At 39.9% G+C, this 20,054-nt stretch overlaps 2 protein-coding genes across 3 annotated transcripts; one reads left to right on the top strand and one right to left on the bottom strand.

Annotated features, from left to right (window-relative positions):
• Positions 1-898: 898 nt before the first annotated feature.
• LOC124151317 (FAST kinase domain-containing protein 3, mitochondrial-like) lies at positions 899-14,137 on the bottom strand. Of its 2 annotated transcripts, none has more exons than XM_046523723.2 (8): positions 13,841-14,137; positions 11,548-12,955; positions 11,054-11,176; positions 10,078-10,107; positions 9,194-9,307; positions 4,838-4,904; positions 3,118-3,241; positions 899-1,654 (listed from the first exon to the last, which is right to left on the bottom strand). In XM_046523723.2, the coding sequence occupies exons 2-8, from the start codon at positions 12,953-12,955 to the stop codon at positions 1,517-1,519; spliced, it is 2,004 nt and encodes a 667-aa protein (XP_046379679.2). In that variant the 5' UTR covers positions 13,841-14,137; the 3' UTR covers positions 899-1,516. The 2 variants fall into 2 exon arrangements, with proteins under 2 accessions (XP_046379679.2, XP_046379686.2); XM_046523730.2 differs by having other exon boundaries at positions 13,892-14,137.
• A 116-nt stretch (positions 14,138-14,253) lies between these two features.
• LOC124151338 (protein NCBP2AS2 homolog) lies at positions 14,254-19,770 on the top strand. The gene is made up of 4 exons (XM_046523750.2): positions 14,254-14,434; positions 16,447-16,480; positions 17,636-17,708; positions 18,367-19,770. The coding sequence occupies exons 1-4, from the start codon at positions 14,412-14,414 to the stop codon at positions 18,528-18,530; spliced, it is 294 nt and encodes a 97-aa protein (XP_046379706.2). The 5' UTR covers positions 14,254-14,411; the 3' UTR covers positions 18,531-19,770.
• The last annotated feature ends 284 nt before the right edge of the window (positions 19,771-20,054 follow it).

Below are 20,054 nucleotides of genomic sequence, written 5' to 3'. Positions count from 1 at the left end.
TGCGATTCAACGTAAATATGTGTATCACGATACATATATTGTGATACGTATCATATCGTGACCTTACTGTATCGTTTCACCCCTACTAAAAATGTGTTTTACACTTTATCCAGATCCAAATTGTGCCTGTATCACAACAGGCTTCCCCTAAAAACTGGTTCAATTCAGTGAAATGAACACATTAGTTGTTACATCTTTATTCAATTTAATATTTATCTATAATTCAGGTTATTTATACCATATGTAATAATACACACAAAGTCATACGCGGTTGGTTTATGTCATAACTACTTGATCAGCTATGTAAACAAACGGTTGTCAAGTGAACTCAACATGCAGTGAACCAGACTATAAACTCCATGTCCAGACAAAACTGTGTCACTTTTTTAATACAAACATGAGACTCTTGCTTGAGTCATGACAATATTTATCCTCTGGCTGTCAATCTTGATAGTCACCTGATTTCAAACCTGGTAGCTGTCCTGGTTGCTATCTAGTTCAATATACAACTGATTTTAAACCCGCTTCCTTCTATTAGATGCCCTGTCAGCCATCTTTAATATTTAACAAGAAGATGACAAATCCCCACGTTCCCCACAAATTCGAAAGAACACATCACCTGACTGTTACTTTGAGTCCAACTTACCAGTAATGTGATAATTTTTATGTAATCTGTCTGTCCGTATACAAGAGTAGTTATTGAGCTATCAAAACAATACCATGGAATTGGGATTCCGAACTTTGTATTTCTATGTCAAAATCAAACTTGTTAAATTCTAGAAATCCCTGAATAGCAAAAGGCACCAGATGACAACTTGGTCTTTGTGTGTGCACAGTTTCAAGAAAGAGTACCTATTAGTTTTAGAGATATGGTCCAGTCAAACACACCACTATGAACAGAGTCAAAGTCAGCTTGTTGCCATGGAAACGCAAAAGAATTTAAAAATTTAAATTCCTAAATAGAAAAAGGCACCACTTCAGCCCTTGAGTAAGACATGGACCAAGTTTGGATGAAAAATGATTTTTAGTTCTAGTCTTGAAACAACACCTACCTCCACTTAAGCTAAGTCTGTCTTGCTTCCAATAAAAAATTCCTAAATAGGAAAAGGCATCACTTCAGCTGTTGGTTAATACATGTACCAGGTTTGGATGAAAAGTCTTTCACAGTTTTCAAGTTGTGCTCCGGAAACGACACCTTCCCCTCCCTTTTGAAACTAAGTCCAAATTGTTTCCAGGGAAATCGAGAAAACTAAAAATGACAATAATCTGAAAGTAGCAAAAGGCACCAATTCAGGATCTGTGTGATATATCTGCCAGGTTTTGTTGAAAAATATTGAACAAAATGATTACGGATGGATAGACAGACAAGGTGTCGACTATATTCGGGGGGGGATAAAAATGAAAATAAAACAGAAAGTAATGATATGGTTAACACAGTGGTATCCCACTAATCAACATTGAGGTAATGAGAAACTAATTCCTTGTAAAAAATAGAAAAAAAATATGTGTACTAGGTTCAGTCATTTTGACTGCATGGTTCCGAAACAGTAGTCCCTGCTTCCCCATGATCCTCCCTGAAGACAAGGTAGGGCTGCAGCAGCCTCCGGAAGTACTCCACCAAGTCGCTGTTCCTGTCAACAGCTTCACCTGACACCTAATACAGAGAAAACAAAAAGACATCTAACCAGCTGCACACTTTGACATGGTCAAATAGATTATCTCACAAGATATTTTTTTGTCATCTGTGATGGACACTTATCATCATTTTTACAGTTATTTAAATATCCGTGTATACAGTTAACTGTTAAAACAACTTTGATTTTGTGCAACTATTACCAAATGTGCTTAATTTTGTCTTTATCTGTTATAATGCATCGAGAGGGAATAAAAAAAGTGTAAATTGATCTTTCCTGTTGTCTAACCGTACCATCACATGTGATCACACACTTATTTTCAGTTATACAAATTACATTTTTTATTACATCTGGTTTTACATTAAAAAAATTTATTCATTAAATTTAATGTCATCTGCCAACAGACCTATACCAATGTTCCCCAAATTCAACACCTGTTTAGTCATGACACTATGAATTATTGACTTCACGATATAGGCTCTATTCAGGTTATGCATTCTTTTAAAAAGTTCTACGATTGTATTTTTGGGAAGAGTGAGTGAGTGAGTTGGGTTTCATGCCACTTTTTACAATATTCTAGTAATATCACAGTGTGTAAGCCTAATGTGGGAGGAAAGCCCACAGGTGAAGTGACACAGATTTCAGATGTTTACCAGTTTGGTGAAACCCAAGAGCACAGGTATGGTGCTGACAAACCTAGAAACATAATCAGGAGAACCAAGATTCGAACCCAACTCACAGGTTTCTGGATTTCAGTTCCATCATTACCTTGCTGGTTGTTTGTTAACTCGGGAATTAGTGACGTGACACCAATGTGTGTCTTTTCTAATGTCATATTTGAGCAAAGTTCTTACCTGTTTTGTTTTTTAATATTTCATGACAAGAATCAATTTTGCTCATCATATTCGGATAAATAATTATCCTTTCTAATGAAGTGAGTGAGTGAAGTTTGTTTTACATCCATGTCAGCAATATTCCAGCCCTTCCCATCTGCCTCTAATAAGTGGTGATAGAGTCTTGTTGAAGTAAACCAGTGGTTGACAGCAAGAGCAATCATCCACATCATTGGGGAACATTTAGATGATGACTGTGTGGTAAAGTGTGTGTAAAGTAAGTCAATTCTGATGACAATCATCACACATCTTCCACACAAATATTAAAAAATACCACAATGATATAAGTTTGTTTGTTTGTTGTTTAACACCACACTCAGCAATATCCCAGCTATATTATGGCGATCTGTAAATTATCGAGTCTGGACCAGACAATCCAGTGATTGATATCCTGAGCATCAATCCACGCAATTGGGAAACGATGACATGCATCAACTAAGTCAGCGAGTCTGACCACCCGATCCTGTTAGTCGCCTCCTACGACAAGCAAAGCCTGTTACAGCAAGCATGGGGTGCTGATTACCTATTCTAACCCTATTCTTCACGGGTCAATGATATCAGTAAAGATGGTGCTATCCATTGCTTCCTACCTCCAACACAGTGTAACCACTTCTTAACAGATGCCTCTTCATCATCACATACTTCCCCAGCAGACGAGGATGAGAGTTATGTCTGATCCGGTAGTGCTCCGGTCGCCTTATCAACAACCCAAGTCTACAACAAGGGATATGAAAAATACAACATTACAGCAGTAAACATCATCAAGACATATCTTCGAAGCCATCACCAGCACTACTCAGACTTCAGCGCTACTCAAATTTAATTTGTTTTAGAGGACTAGTGTAAACCTTATTTCCCTAGTTACTTAGGTAATCCTGCTTGAATAAGACACAACAATTACTGTTCACAATGTTTACATTTTCTGTCAGCTTACATATACATTTATATGAATGGCTCTTCATTTTCAATTTGGAGCAAAATTGAAGCATTGACAACTGGTTTAGAAATGATAGCCCTCAAATACTACCAGTCAATGAGCACTACCATAATTGGATTATTACTTGTCATCACTATTTGGGAGTCTCAGGGTAGCTGATTAGCATGATATTCAAAGACTGGGTAGTGGCGTCCTCTTGACAACTGGGCCACCTGGGTTGCTTGTTTGTTGGTTGGTTTGTTGTTTAACGCAGCACTAAGCAATATTCCAGCTATATGACAGCGGTCTGTAAATAATCGAGTCTGGACCAGACAATCCAGTGATTAATATCATGAGCATCGATCCACGCAATTGGGATCGATGACATGCATCAACCAAGTCAGTGAGCCTGACCACCCGATCCTGTTAGTCGCCTTTTACAACAAGCATAGTCGCCTTTTACGGCAAGCATGGGTTGCTAAAGACCTATTCTACCCCAGATCTTCACGGGTCGGCCACCTGGGCCTATACAGGAGATGTGGACCCAGCCAGCAGGAGACCTCTCACAGGATCTGCTGACCCAACAGGAGGACCTCTCACAGGATCTGCTGACCCTGCAGGAGGACCTCTCACAGGATCTGCTGACCCTGCAGGAGACCTCTCACAGGATCTGCTGACCCCACAGGAGGACCTGTCACAGGATCTGCTGACCCCGCAGGAGGACCTCTCACAGGATCTGCTGACCCAACAGGAGGACCTCTCACAGGATCTGCTGACCCCACAGGAGGACCTGTCACAGGATCTGCTGACCCAACAGGAGGACCACTCACAGGATCTGCTGACCCAACAGGAGGACCTCTCACAGGATCTGCTGACCCCACAGGAGGACCTCTTAAGGATCTGCTGCCCCACAGGAGGACCTCTCACAGGATCTGCTGACCCCACAGGAGGACCTCTCACAGGATCTGCTGACCCCACAGGAGGACCTGTCACAGGATCTGCTGACCCCACAGGAGGTGTTGCTGCTTGTAAGGTCAACAATTATTAGTTTGCTGAGACATTAGTCTGGACAGGAATACATCTAGCTCGTTAATGAGTTCTGTGAGTGAGTGAATGAGTAAGTATGGTTTTACGCCGCTTTTAGCAATATTCCAGCAATATCACGGAGGGGGACACCAGAAATGGGCTTCACACATTGTACCCATGTCGGGAATCGAACCCGGGTCTTCGGCGTGACGAGCGAACGCTTTAACCACTAGGCTACCCGACCGCCCCTGGTTTCTGTGAAGCAGTTATTACTAGAAATAAAGTTCCAGAGGAACCAAGTTTCAAGAGGTATGAACATTCTATTTTGCTAACACTTTCGAGACACTGCATCTGGTCTTGCCACTCACCTCTTGTCACAGTCCACTTCCTCCTGTATTTCTACTGGCCTCCCATCCTTCACATGGACCACTATGTCTGGAAGATTCCACTTTATTTCAACATCAACTAAGTCCAGCTTTTCTTAAAATCAAGGTACAATCCATCTTCCTGAGGCAATGGCGTAAACTGACTATAAAAGTTCAGTTTCCAACCTTGCGAACTAGGCTGGTGTTCCGGAGTTACATTTTGGCTGGAGTAACCAGTCTATGCATAGTCCAATCAAAACCTTGTAAGAAACAAGACATCCGGTTCATAAACAACACAGATTTCAACATGCAGATTTCGGTCAACTGCAGGATTTGCAAAGCATGTGTACTGCCAACTTGCCATCGATTTGAAGTACTTTGCGGGATAAGACCCGTTTTTATTACAATATAGATCTTGATTATCGATTAGATCATATTACGTCATTATGCTTGTAGCAAGTGCAAGTGACATGAGAGGTGGAATCTTATTGGTCAATAGGAGGGACATAGAAGGAACATAACTCATAAAAGCCACTGGTGCTACGATCGAGCCTCAAAATTCCAGCCTAGTTTGGCAAGGTTGGAAACTGGACTTTTATAGTCAGTTAACTCCCTTGCCTTGGGAAGATGGATACAATCAGGTGCCTAAATGACTGTTTAATGTCAGTGATGCCAAGTGTTTCACAAGTTTATTAATTTTTCAAACTTGATAACATGGGATTTGAATGTTTGGTAAACATCTACTCAAATATTACAACTTCCAATATCATAAATACGAACAGACAGTGGCTTTACATGAAACCTCCACCTACCTGACATGGGTCTCTCCTCTTTAAATTTGCGGTCATGTTTTGTTTGTGTTTGTTTGTTATTTAATGCCACACTCCAGTGATTAATATTGTTAACAATGATCCTGGTCTTTAGGGTATGATAACATGATACAGAGAATACAAAAAATGATTTAGGAAATAAGTAGATACACAAGTCAGAGATCTTGTCTCTCTGAGCGCATTGTCAATTCATCACAGTTATGTACCCCAATTGCTTGGATCGATGCTCATGTTGTCAATCACTGGATTGTCTGATCCAGACTAGATTATTTTACAGACCGCCTTCATATAGCTGGAATATTGCTGAGTGCCGTGTTAAACAACAAACAACAAACACAGTTATGTACAGTATGTTTCTCCATCCCCGTGAATACATAGGGCTGACATGAGGTGTAGGGGTGACAGGTTTCATGTAAAGTGAGCTTTCATTGGTGTGAGTACTGTGTGTGATGTAACCTGAGCTTTCATTGGTTGGAGTACTGTGTGTGATGTAACCTGAGCTGTCATTGGTGTGAGTACTGTGTGTGATGTAATCTGAGCTTTCATTGGTTGGAGTACTGTGTGTGATGTAACCTGAGCTTTCATTGGTGTGAGTACTGTGTGTGATGTAACCTGAGCTTTCATTGGTTGGAGTACTGTGTGTGATGTAACCTGAGCTTTCATTGGTTGGATTACTGTGTGTGATGTAACCTGAGCTTTCATTGGTGTGAGTACTGTGTGTGATGTAACCTGAGCTTTCATTGGTCCGAGTACTGTGTGTGATGTAACCTGAGCTTTCATTGGTGTGAGTACTGTGTGTGATGTAACCTGAGCTTTCATTGGTGTGAGTACTGTGTGTGATGTAACCTGAGCTTTCATTGGTCTGAGTACTGTGTGTGATGTAACCTGAGCTTTCATTGGTGTGAGTACTGTGTGTGATGTAACCTGAGCTTTCATTGGTTGGAGTACTGTGTGTGATGTAACCTGAGCTTTCATTGGTTGGAGTACTGTGTGTGATGTAACCTGAGCTGTCATTGGTGTGAGTACTGTGTGTGATGTAACCTGAGCTTTCATTGGTCTGAGTACTGTGTGTGATGTAACCTGAGCTTTCATTGGTGTGAGTACTGTGTGTGATGTAACCTGAGCTTTCATTGGTGTGAGTACAGTGTGTGATGTAACCTGAGCTTTCACTGGTCCGAGTACTGTGTGTGATGTAACCTGAGCTTTCATTGGTGCGAGTACTGTGTGTGATGTAACCTGAACTTTCATTGGTCGGAGTACTGTGTGTGATGTAACCTGAACTTTCATTGGTCGGAGTACTTGCTGGTTACACCCTCCTTTGAACCACACCATTGCTTGATTTACTGCACAGACTACACCTCAAAGCAGACATAGGTATTCACAGGTGATGAGGAACGTAGTGCATACAAACCTGTGAAGTATTAAAGGGGCACTGATCTAAAGCAATTCCCCGGGACTGGTTGTTTCCTTTGTTATTGTTTTTCCCCGTGAGTACCCGGATGATACAGTAGAAATCTAGACTAGTTCGCGACCTGTGCTGTGCAATTCGTAAGCGCATTTGTCACTTTTATTGATAGTATAACTATAACGGCATATGGTCACATTGATCAATAAAATGAAACACATTTTTGGAAATAATAAGGAAATGTAGGTATCTTTGTAGGTAGTATCGGTAATGGTGACGAAGTTTTGATAAGTCACTTGCTTGGTTATTGTGCAATTTCGTTTCCACTATTTTGACTTGCAACACAAAGTAAATTTTTCTCCTGAGTATTGCTTATTTTATCGTGTTTATATTTTTACAGTCAAAACGTGCAAAATTTTCACTTAGGAAATTTATTAAACGCCTAAATATTCAGTTATTTTACAAATTGACTGAAAAATATGTCCATCTGTATTATTATAAAACGAATTCCAAAGATTTTTATGTTTAATATCATCACCAAGAGACTGTAAATGTTACGGTTAAAAAGTACATTTCTATATTGTTTGGCTTCTAATCTTCTAAAGAAATGGACAGATTTTTCAGTCAAAATGACTGAAATATTTACACATTTTTATAAATTGCCTGAGAGAATCACATTTTACAAATTGACTGTAATATATACACGCTTACAAAAAAAAGGACTTGTATTGTGAAAACAATGTCTATCGCGCATCGAAGAATTTTCCAAACAAGACGTAGAGGAACAAGAATAAATCTGTTCAATGCTACAGCAAATGAAGGAAAACAAAAGGCAAATATCATAATTATAACCTACCAAATTTATGTGTATAATTTTAGGCAGCTTTCTTGTTCAAGGAATGTATCCATGAATATCCACACAAAGGAAAAATATTCTACACGTCTGCAGCTGTACAAAGAAACTTATTCGATGTCACATGTCTCTGTAACAATCAAATACTTTAAAATATATATATCGTTTCGGGATATTATAACCCGTGTTCGTTTCTCAACTGATCACTTAGATTGTTTCAGGTGTTTCACATAGGTGTCAAGTCTCAAAGGTCGGCTGAGAAAGCCCACGTGACAACTATTTTCATAACGTCCACGGTTCCTAAAAAAATCCATTGAGTTAGATAACAATGAGCAATCAATCAAGGTATTATCGGTTAACCCTTTGAACAAAGTATGTTGTTTTTACATCGGCACTTCACGCCATGATATGAGTGTATGCCCTTTGTTTTAGTAAACCTAGACATGTAAACACTCACTTTTGACATATCCACTGTGCAAGATAACAGTGATTAATCAATCAGCGTATTTTCTGTTAATTCTTTGATGACAAGGAACGATCCGTTGATTCACAAAAAAGTAAATCAACTGATCATTCATCTCTTGCTGGGCTGCCACGTGCATATTACATAACACACATTTCACCTCACTTCAAACCTGTATTTAGATTGAATAATTACCCAAGAGACACAATAAATGCCAAATGGGAACCTTTGTCAAGTAATCTGAGTGGTGCTACCACTAATTATACCTGTAATAAATTCATTAACTGAGCATCAAGTGAATGACGACAAATACACAAGTGTAGGGTTATACCAGAAAACGTGGATGACAAGGGAGTAGTAATCGTATTTTCCACACAATCCGAAATCTGAAAATGCTTTCACTGACTGCATGGATGCTTTTTTTATGATTAAACTATAACCATCTGGGGTATTTCCTAATGACGACATCCGATGAGCTCCGCTGTTCTTAATGTCTGTTTGTTTAGGCTGAAGAAATTAATTAACATGCGCCCTTTTTCGAAATCTTTTTAGATCACTGTTAACCAATCAGTGATCCAAAATGCGTAAAACAAATATTGCCTCCAAGTTTATTTACCGGTAGCTGTCCTTGCAGACGGTAGCCCAGTCTCTTGTCACGCTCAGTTGCGTTGCGTATCATCCGGGTACTCACGGGGAAATAACAAAGGCAACAACCAGTCCCGGGGAATTGCTTTAGATCAGTGCCCCTTTAATGATGCTCTAAGCCATGCCACCAGCTTTCCTCCACCAGTCTCCACCCAATACCTACCCATCATGAATGCTGAGGACCTGGGTGCCCAGTTCATCCTGAATCCATTCTGTCCAAGTAGAGACTCTAATGCTTGGCACATTTCAGAACTTTGTTCGTTTACATATGGTGTATCTGAAAAATAATTTGCAAACTTGAAATTGGAAATGATCTGTTCTAATTTTGTCAATGAAATGTTAACGCATCAGTTAGAAGTCTCCCACAACCTTTGTGAGAGAGAATTGGGGTATATATCCCCGTGTTATGGGTTTTCGGACACTAAGTAACATTTGTAATTTTCTCGTTAATCACAAGAAAAACTGTAGAGCATCTCACTTAAATAAGACGACTTTATTTTAAAATTGGTCCATCATCTGAGTATTTACAATGTCTGTATGACGCCACCCACTTGTTATAGCATGAGTAATCGCGATAAACACGACTGTCCAAAAACGTATCATGTCCGAAAACCTATGATCTGAGGATACATGCTATTGAATAGATGGTGTAGTTTTATGACTGCCTTGTGAGACAGGGCCCTTCATAGCAGAACTGGACAGTGTAGTGGCCATATTGCTGTGCTGTCATCCATGTGTAGCGGCCATGATGGGATTCGAACCTCGATCTGACCTTCTGATCCAAGGTCAGACGCCTTGTTCACAGCAAGCTGTGAAGGTAAGGATGTCACTTGTGGGACGACTCCACGCCCTGCTAGATACTCCCCCATCAACAGAAGGCATGTCTTAGGTTGCATAGTTGGGTACTGAGACTTATTATGCTCAAATTTGATATACTTGTCCACGATCATAGTCTTCCCGCAGCAACTTGCAGTGCCTTAGACGACTGGGATAATTGTGCCCACAAAATTAATACAAAGATAAATTTGAACAAAAGGAAACACTCACCCCAGGAGTGTTGTAGTTCTGAGACTGTACCTGTAACAGATACCACAGTTCACGTCATGTGTATAGTAAAAGTATTAGATAGGATCGCCAGGCAGTGTGTTTGTTTGTTGTTTAACGCTGCACTTAGCAATATTCCAGCTATATGATGGCAGTCTGTAAATAATGGAGTCTGGACCAGACAATCCAGTGATTGATATGAGCAACGACCTACACAATTGGGATACGATGACATGCATCAACCAAGTTAACGAGTCTGACAACCCGATCCTGTTAGCCGCCTCTTACGACAAGCATAGTCGCCTGTTACGGCAAGCATGGGTTGCTGAAGACCTGTTCTGATATGAGAGGTGGAATCTGATTGGTTAATAGGAGGGACATAACTTTTAATAGTCACTGATGGTGCTACGATCAAGCCCAGAAATTCAATCATAGTTTGGCAAGGGTGGAAACTGGACTTAGTCAGTATTAGTTTGGCTTACACCACTTTCAACAGTATTCCAGTTATCTCACGGCATTTCTGCTTGATGTTAGAGGGAAGACCAAAGTGATGCGACCACTTTGGTGAAACCCACCATCACCGGTATGGTGTTGACATACTCTGTACAGGAAAGTGTGGCACCTAAGACAACTGGGCTCCCCGTGGCTTCCATGGGCATTTGCTGTGCAGAGTTGCGTCCCTTGGACACGCCAGAAACCTATGATTGTGGGTTCGAATCCCGGTTCGACCCGATTATGTTTCTAGGTTTGTCAGCACCATACCTGTGCTCGTGGGTTTCACCGAAGTGATAAACGTCTGAGACCTGCATCACTTCGGGCTTTCCTCCCACATTAAGCTGACACGCCGCGATATAACTGTAATACTGTTAAAAGCGGCGTTAAACACAACTCTCTCACTCACTCACTTGACTTCTGTCAGATTGTCATGAAAACATTGGAGATGGAGGGTTCAGAAATGATCCCCGTGACCTTGACCTACCAGCCATCATGCTGCCATGAGGTTGAGACATCACCTCCTTCCAGATGTTCGTCTCCGCGATAACAGCTGTTTTAAACATCAGCAGATATTCACTCGCTTGTCTCCTCTGCTCAGAGTCCAATTCTAAAACAAACATTTATGTATTGAGGAAAGAACGAAAAACAGTGTGTTTGTGAAAAATAATACAGGGGCTGTCTTAATAACTTAATAAATAATGATACAACAAACAGAAATTAACAAGCTGAATTTTTTAAATCCCCTTTTCACGTCAGCCAATTATGTTATTTTAAGACATAACCAATTAATGATCAGACTGAAAAATGGATTTCACACGAACAAGCTAAAACACTGAACAGATATGAGTTGCATATTTAGACCACTTGATGTGAGAAAATACAAACTGACACATGTTGACACCAGAATAAAGCTTTTGTGGGTTTCATCTTTGAATGTAATATTGCAAAATGTTACCTAAACTATACAGTAATACTCACGTGCTAGCTTTCCGAAGAAATATGGAGTGAATACTTTCAATGCAAAGTTACGTGAGAAATTTGCCTGAAAGGCAAAAGTACACACAAGTTCGATCACATGGTGGGCTTCAAAATTGAAAAACTGTTTCAAGATAACAGTTTCAGCTTCACTGACAAACTTGTGCCGTGGTTGGGGGAAGTAATTCAGATGTCCGAAAGGTCGCAAGATCAAGTAAATCTGAAGTGGATTGTACGTATGTCCATTTTCTGAGAAATGTGTGGCAGCTTTATCAAATATCAAAGGTGATAAGGTTCTGCTGGCATAACAATGCTCCATTACAAGAGCAAGGAGACTTGTAGTCAGTCGGGAGCCGTGTGACACAACATAGTTCTCCAAAGCCTCCATAATAATACGATCACTATGATGGAAATGGTTGTAGGCATGTACAACCTGCATGATATCCGTGTCCTTGGTGTTGACGAATGTTTTGCTAATAAACCTGCTAAAACTCTCCAGGATTCTTCTATTAGAAACATTTAATCGAACCAATGAATTGAGGATGGACACCATTTCTTCACTGGTACTGCTGGTGTTTAATGTGATCCATAGTTTCATCAATTCCATGATGCAGACATTAGACTGAGAAGGTGTCCCAAGGATGGGAGAGACATCGATGTTGCTGCAACCTTTCCCAATATGGAACCAAATCAAGCTGACCAATTCCTGATACTTTTCATTCCTTTTCAGCACATCACCCAGAGTAAGCAAATCGGTCATGGTGAACTGTAGTTCTACTATACGTCTTTTCATATCATCTATTAGAGATTCAGAAAACTGGTGTTTGGTATTTTCAAACTGCAGAAAAGTTTTACCTAGAGAGAGTAATGTACTATTGGGCAAAGATGGCAGGTCTCTTCCGGCCATGTCATATAATTCATCCATTAAAGTGTTACAAAGAATTGGTTCTGACTCACTAAGACTGCTACTTGCTTCCTCATCTTCTTGTAAACTACATATTCTCAGTAGAGCTTGTGATGCCAAACCCCCTAATTTATCATCATGATCATCTGTGGGAATGTCCAGTTTGTGAAAAACATCAGTAACAGACCGGCACTGCTTTAAGGAAGTTCTGACTTTTTCCTTTTCTGTAGTTGATACACTGTGATGTCCATGATTCATGGAATAAATTTTACTGTCATGGAGGTGATTCCGAAAAGGTAATTTCTGATTATTAAATTCATCATACAAGAGACGCAGAGACACACTGACAGGATGATTTGATGCAGCCTGTTGCACTGATGAGTTGTCGGTGGAGAAACAGGATGAACACACTGCAGGGGAAAGCTTCTGCCTACGGAAGACCATGTGCTTTTTTATGTAGGCAAAACGACAACCCAGTCTCTGTGCCATTGAGCAAGCCATTTGCATCTGAAACAATACAATCATAAAATCAAAGACAGGGTCATATTACTGTACATACTAAATGAATACCTGTCTGAAAAGTTTCTTATATTTTGTTCAAACTTAAAGTACGTACATGAAAATGAATATATTCTGTGACTTTCAAGTTCAGATATTTTGTTCAATTAAACGGCACTTCCATACAAATACACTTAAACATAACAGTAAGCGAGTGGGCATGTTTTTTGTCCTCGTTTGCATCTTCAAGTAAGGCGAAACCATAAATGGGCTTCACGCATTGCACACATATCCTGCATGTTGAACCTGCATGATGTCCAGTGCAACAAAGATCTGGGGTAGAATAGGTCTTCAGCAACCCATACTTGCCGTAAAAAGTGACTTTGCTTGTCAGAAGAAGCGACTAACGGGATCGGGTGGTCAGGCTCGCTGACTTGGTTGATGCATGTCATCGATCCCAATTGCAGAGATTAATGCTCATGATATTAATCACTGGACTGTCTGGTCCAGACTTGATTATTTACAGACTGCCAATATTTGTTCCGGATGAAACTAATTCCTTGTGGAAATAATCATCGCTGACACTCGTACCAGATCATGAGTTGCTGAACATGCTTATTGTCAACAAATATTCTATCCATCATTACTAAACTGTAGTTTGCACGCATGGAGTGGTCCTGATATTTATACTAGAGTAGAATGATGTTTGTCGTATCTCTATGACGCTTACAGGCTCGGAGTAATAGATTCTATATACACCATGTACAACAGCAGCAAATACAAATTTAGGCCCCTATAAAAAGACAACAGACATCCATAAATAATTTAAGAAATAAACTGAAGGCTGTGGCTAAAACATTACAACAATCACTCTGGGGATTCTACTTATTGTACCTTGACGCCTTCTTAAATTGTTACCAGATTGGCTGTAAGACTTGGACCTACTAGTTTTGTGAACTTTTCTCAGATTCAGACTTCAGTGACATCCCGATGTGACGTGACAGGTCAAAATTCAGCAAACTTAAAATACTTGCTTTGTGCCTTTTATGGAAATGACATTTTTCAATATTGGCCTTATTAGCAATTTATCACTGTATCATGATGTAAAAATGATGAAAACTTGCACAACGTGCAGCGACTATTGTGAGTAAGCTCATTGCCACGACATGTTCATTCCGTATGCAGTATTCCAAAGGATAGCACGCACTGCTTTGGAGCATAACATTGTTTAGTTCCTCACAGCGTTTTGCCGACTCCTTTTCAACCCTCTAAAGTATAATACGCGCTGTACTGGAGCAGCATACGTAAATGTCAAGGTCGAGCCCGAAAGTGTCTTCTACCGTTTTAGTGTTTCAAGCAACTCGGGTCGACCCGAACCGACTTGAGAGTGAAAAGGAAGACGTGACACATTATGTAAACTTATATTCGGGGACGCTTTTCATCATTACGTAATCCCAGCACCAGGATGCCTCTCAGAGCTTTATTAAGGTTTCTTTTACTTTGTTTACATTCGCTTTGCTAGCTGTTGTTGTGATATGACTGGATTTGCCAGCTGTTTTATAGGCCTAATCATATGGTGTAATAATTAATTTGTTGATTAAGTTTTTTGACTAAGCTTTAGGGAGTACTGGATCTAGTTGGGTCAGTCCTAGATGTTGTGAAAGTTGTGACGAATTAAGAAAATATGAAGTCACAATAACGATGTTGTGCCTCATGTTATAAATTTGTGGTGGCCATTGTACCGCTGAACGGTTCGTTGTTGGCACAGGTACTACAGAGATGCACCCCAGTTACGTTTCTGTATACAGAAATGAACCCTAGCCAAAATCCGATTACAGAAAGGTAACCTATGAGTACATTCCGCCCCTGCCGTATTACGCAATGTGCTGAACCGGTTCCTTGAACGCTTACATATTATCCCCGTGTTTTGGGTTTTTGGATGCTTACGAAACATTTGTATTTTTCTCTCTTATCACATGAACAACTGTAAAACACTTCATTCACTTTTATGAGACAACTTTCACTTAAAAACAAGCTGTCATCTGAGTATTTACAATGTCTGTGATGCTATAATCACAGTAATCACGATAAACATGGCCCTCCGAAACCTATGATCTGACGATACAACGCATCCTGGATGCCAAACCGTGTTAAAATTCAACATATCATGCATATGGCAGTATGCGTTGTATATTTTTCTCGCTGTGTATTTCCTTACCATAAATGGATTGGAACTGTCATTCTGTTGTATGAGATGCTATATAAAAAACGAGCAAACACTGTGACGTACATACATATTTCAAATATTCCAAGATGCACAGCATTATCCATCATGCACTCGTCATCAGGCAAACCAGAACTACAACATGAACCGTTATCAGTTTCGGGTTGAGGAATTTGGCTGTTTAGGGCATCTTTTAGTATTCTGATTTAGGCAAAGGTACATTTCTGTATACCGGTTCTGTATACAGAGATGTATCGGGGATAAATATCTGTGGCACCCATGCCAACAATGACCCCTTTAGTCATAGTACCCACATCTTCCTGAGGCAAGTGAGTTAACTGACTATAAAAGTCCAGTTTCCACCCTTGCCGAACTAGGCTGGTATTATGGAGTTACATTTTGGCTGGACTAACGAGCCTATGCATAGTCCAATCAAAAATGTGCACCGAAATCGAAATCCGGTTCGTAGAGTGTCATGCAGTTTTCGGTCGACTGCAGGATTTGCAAAGCATGTGCACCGCTAACTCGTTGTCAACAGATATTTTCTAAATCTTTTCATGTTTTTAATCACGGTGCTCACGTGATTTGATGAACTTCGCGATGTTAGACTCGTTTTATCACAATATAGATCTTGATTATCGATCAGATCGTCTTGACTGGGCGCCACCATTTTGTTTGAAACAAATGCAAGTGATACGAGAGGTTGAATCTGATTGGTCAATAGGAGAGGCATAGAAAGGACATAACTCGTAATAGCCACTCGTGGCGCTACTATCGAGCCCAGTAATTCCAGCCTAGTTCGGCAAGGGTGGAAACTGGACTTTCAACGTCAGTTAACTCTCTTGCCTCGGGAAGATGTAGTACCCATTGATCATGAGTTATCACAAACTTCTAACATGAGGGCCAATTTGCCCAAAATGGCTCCCCCTATGTTTCGATATACTAATTATCAGTGGAGAGATGAGACAACCAATCTCTGGACTTAATTACAGGAAGGTGGCATTGTGTTCATGTTACAATCAATATGTACACGTACAGCTCTCTTACTACCTTTTCCCCCATGTTGATGCAGATCATGCTTGTTGTTTATTACTTACACATTGCAGCATCTGATTTTAATGATATTGAAACAATGTGAGACCTGGCAGATTATGTCACATTGTATCCCCGCTACAGAAGAAACAGTCACCCAAGCAGTCCCTCACTTAAGTTCATATCATTCACAGACAAGACTCCCAAGTTTTATTTGAGATCATGACTTCTTTTCTTGTTTCAGATATCTGATGCAAAATGAGCAAGTGGTGCAAAAGGTTTGTAAACTTACTAAGAGCAAAAACAAATCTGCCTTGCATCGTTATTATTTCTCCTCCAAGTCAGATATTCAAACATAGTATAGATGGATGACTATGAACACTTTCTATGGGACAGCTGAAAGTATATCAAGTGAACTTCAGCTGTCAGGTGCCAAGCAGTGTGTCCAGAATCCATGAATATCCATAGCTTGTTATGTTATTCTCTACTTAAAACAAGTATGTAATTACTTTCAGGATCTATCCAGCTCTGGTATAATGTGTAAGCTTCCTATGCTCCATATCCGTCACTGTCCAGTATGTTATGTCTCCATTCTATTTTGTTAAATACTCTGGAACCATTCACCACCTTATCTTCTTTTCTGAAGCAAGTTACAATCTCCAGGTCTCATATAAGTTATAACCAGCGTTATTACTACAGGATTTCCCCATGGCTGTAACTTGATTGAACAGCTATTTTCAGCTCAGCGAAAGTCGAATCAGGCTCAAAATGAGGCTGTAAGGCAAATGACTCCAGGATATTTGTCATATTAGAATATATCTTCCTGAGGCAAGGGAGTTAACTAACTATAAAAGTCCAGTTTTCACCCTTGCCGAATTTCTGAGTTAAATTTTGTCTGGACTAACAAGTCTATGCATAGTACTATCAAAATCGCAGAACAAAATCAACATCTGGATCATAAGGAACATGGCTACTGCCCTGCAGATTTTGGTCAATTGCAGGATTTGCAAAACATGTGTACCACCAATTTTGTGTCAACAGATATTTTGCAAATCTTTTCAGGTTTTTTAAACAAGGTGCTTAAGCTTGTGGGTAAGACCTGTTTTATTACAATATAGATCTTGATTATCGATCAGATCATCTTAACTGGGCACGCCATTTTGCTTGAAGCAAATGCAAGTGATATGAGATGTGGAATCTTATTGTTCAGTAAGAGGCACATAAGCGCTGGTGGTGCCTGGAAATTCCAGCCTGGTTTGGCAAGGGTGGAAACTGGACTCCAGCCTTGGGAAGATGCATATATATATATTCATATAGAAGAAAGATAGAATGGAGATATAATTATGATAATACTCGGATAATTGTGGATGTATACTTACTGATGTGACAACAGCATACAGTTCTTAACACTGACTGTCTCTCTTTGTGTTCAGCTTGCAGAGAGCTACCCTATACGAAGAGCTGCACAGTTAACAGCATATGTACTACACAGAGGGAAGGAAGCTGGTGAGTACAGAGAGAAAGTCTTCCAACCATGCAAAATATGGACATTTCATGTTAATTATCCAACTGAAAAACTCATGTAGTATTTTCCTGAACATTTAAGGCCTACCTGGAACTATTCTTATTCCTGCCAAACCTTCTGGTCATGTGCTGTCCATGACATTTACAGTGAGGAAAGGAAACATGTTCGGAAACAGTGAGGGAATTCAACTTTGTTTATAGGTCGTAGCAACTGTAACTTTTTGACTGACCCACTCATTCAGTACGTGACATAATTGTCATTAGTATTCGACCTGTGAAGATCCGGGGTAGAATAGGGGTTGAGCAACGGATGCTTGCCATAAAAGGTGACTATGCTTGTCGTAAGTGGCGACTAACGGGATCTGGTGGTCGGGCTCGCTGACTTGGTTGATGCATGTCCTTGTATCCCAATTGCAGGGATCAATGCTCATGATGTCAATTATTTACAGACCGCCGTCGTTTAGCTGGAATATTGCTGAGTGTGGCGTTAAACAACAAAACAAAAACAAAAATCATTAGTATTCTTTACCATTCTTGAGTTGTCCCAAGTACAGTTTGTGACTTCAGCAACTAGTCCATGCCTTAATCTAGTACATTTTGTATGGTTCAGCTGAGCATAGTTATTTTATGATGTTGTCAGGTCTGCAGAGTCTTGAGAAGATGCAAGAAGCAGACGTCGTGAATAAACTGCAGCAGGAAGCCAAAAACTCTGGGCAGAAGTTTGAAAACTTTCGAAACACGTTTACCAAAGAGTTGAAAGAAGGAATGAATGAAGTGAAAGAAGAAATGAAAAAGAAAAAATAACCAAGTTAGCTGTGATAATGTGATATACAGTAGTCGACGGGGATCTCCAGGCCACATCTGGACCGTCTGTGTTGAGTTAGAGTCAAGTCCAGAGACTGGGGAAGCTGTGCCATGTGAAATGTGACACTGGTATTTATGAAGTTAACTTGTTATTGCAGAATGCACCTGAGAATCAAATTAGGATAAACAATTGAGGATGGTATTGTTTAGATAGTCATTCCAGCTGTAGAATATCAGGAGAGTATTCTCTACATTGGCTCTGATCAAATTGTGTCTGTAAATATGGAATGACTGGTACCCATGTTGCCTGCATGATGGTTATTTCAATAAGGCTAAACAAAATAATAGTCTTGATTCTCAGGCAACACCTGCATCATCATAAAGTCTGCAGTACGTTTTGTTTTTATTTCCATATTAAAAAAATATATAAAAATCCTAATACTTAAACACAATGCACACAAAAAATTGAAAATGGAAACAAAGACGAAACATGCAATGAACTTTATGATGATGTGGGCAGTGCCTGAGAACCAAGACTATTATTTTGTTTAGCCTAATGGAGAACTGATGGCTTGACACGTGATCTATGGCGCTTGTTTCAGTGATAGAAATTGGCACTTGTTCTATTGTCCTTGCCAAACTGGCCAATAGTTAGTATCATATGGACTAGTAGAAAATTGCCATTTAAAGGGTATTGCTATCTTATCGTTATTCGGATGAGTTGACGAAAAATATTAGTTTCTATGGCTGGATTGTAGATTCCTCAGTCTTTGAGTTAAGTGGAAGTTTGTATGTGGAGAATGGGTGATATTGCTCCTATTTAGTTGTGTAATATTTCACCCCTGTTTGCTGTTCCCTGATTGCCACAAATAGCTGCAGGATTGCTGATGTGGTGTTAAGCAATAATCACTCCCTCACTGTTCCCTCATGTAACAAGGGATACTACTCAGGAATCATTTGAAAATATCACGGCGTGAGAGTGTCGCACGAAACAATGTCAGACAACTAACAAGTTCTGTCAATTATTTATTTCAGCAGCCCATTGCCCGTTTATTCCATGCTTACAATGTTAAATTGAAAGACATAACCTTACCACCCTTTAATAAAAGTGAAAATCTATTCTTGTGAGAAGCCCTTTATCACTATGAATTTTTAGACTCATAGAACATGGCAATAAAATGTCACCTGGGTCAAAAGACCAGATTGCTAGGAAATGAAATAAACACTGTTTCAAGACTGAGATCTAAATATTTTCCGATTTTGTTCATATGACCTTCACATGGCTGAGTGACAGCGGAATATGACTATGTCTTCAAGAACCCTATAATTACAGGTTCAATATTACTGGTTAATATAATTGGATAAGTGTGTCACTTCTGCTATGCCTGTTCTGGTATAAAGCCATCCCATCAATTTGTGTACAATAATTCATTTGTCCGCAACGATCCACAACTTAACAGATCCGGGTAGAATAGGTCTTCAGCAGCCCACACTTGCAGTGAAAGGCGACTATGCTTGTCGTAA

This window comes from Haliotis rufescens, unplaced genomic scaffold (assembly GCF_023055435.1).
Source record: "Haliotis rufescens isolate VD_foot unplaced genomic scaffold, xgHalRufe1.0.p SCAF_4, whole genome shotgun sequence".
Classification (NCBI taxonomy): Eukaryota; Metazoa; Mollusca; class Gastropoda; order Lepetellida; family Haliotidae; genus Haliotis; species Haliotis rufescens.
The sequence above is the reverse complement of the archived record's forward strand: the minus strand, read 5'-3'. Positions and strand labels throughout refer to the sequence as shown.

Excerpts from the sequence above, each read along its gene's own strand:
- LOC124151317 (XM_046523723.2), bottom strand. The coding sequence starts at position 12,955 with ATGCAAATGGCTTGCTCAATGGCACAGAGACTGGGTTGTCGTTTTGCC. Across the intron at positions 10,108-11,053 it reads TCATGGCAGCATGATGGCTG|GTACAGTCTCAGAACTACAA; the intron begins GTAGGTCAAGGT and ends TATCTGTTACAG. Across the intron at positions 9,308-10,077 it reads AGAACTACAACACTCCTGGG|ATACACCATATGTAAACGAA; the intron begins GTGAGTGTTTCC and ends ATTATTTTTCAG.
- LOC124151338 (XM_046523750.2), top strand. The coding sequence starts at position 14,412 with ATGCCTCTCAGAGCTTTATTAAG. Across the intron at positions 16,481-17,635 it reads ATGAGCAAGTGGTGCAAAAG|CTTGCAGAGAGCTACCCTAT; the intron begins GTTTGTAAACTT and ends CTTTGTGTTCAG. Across the intron at positions 17,709-18,366 it reads ACACAGAGGGAAGGAAGCTG|GTCTGCAGAGTCTTGAGAAG; the intron begins GTGAGTACAGAG and ends TGATGTTGTCAG.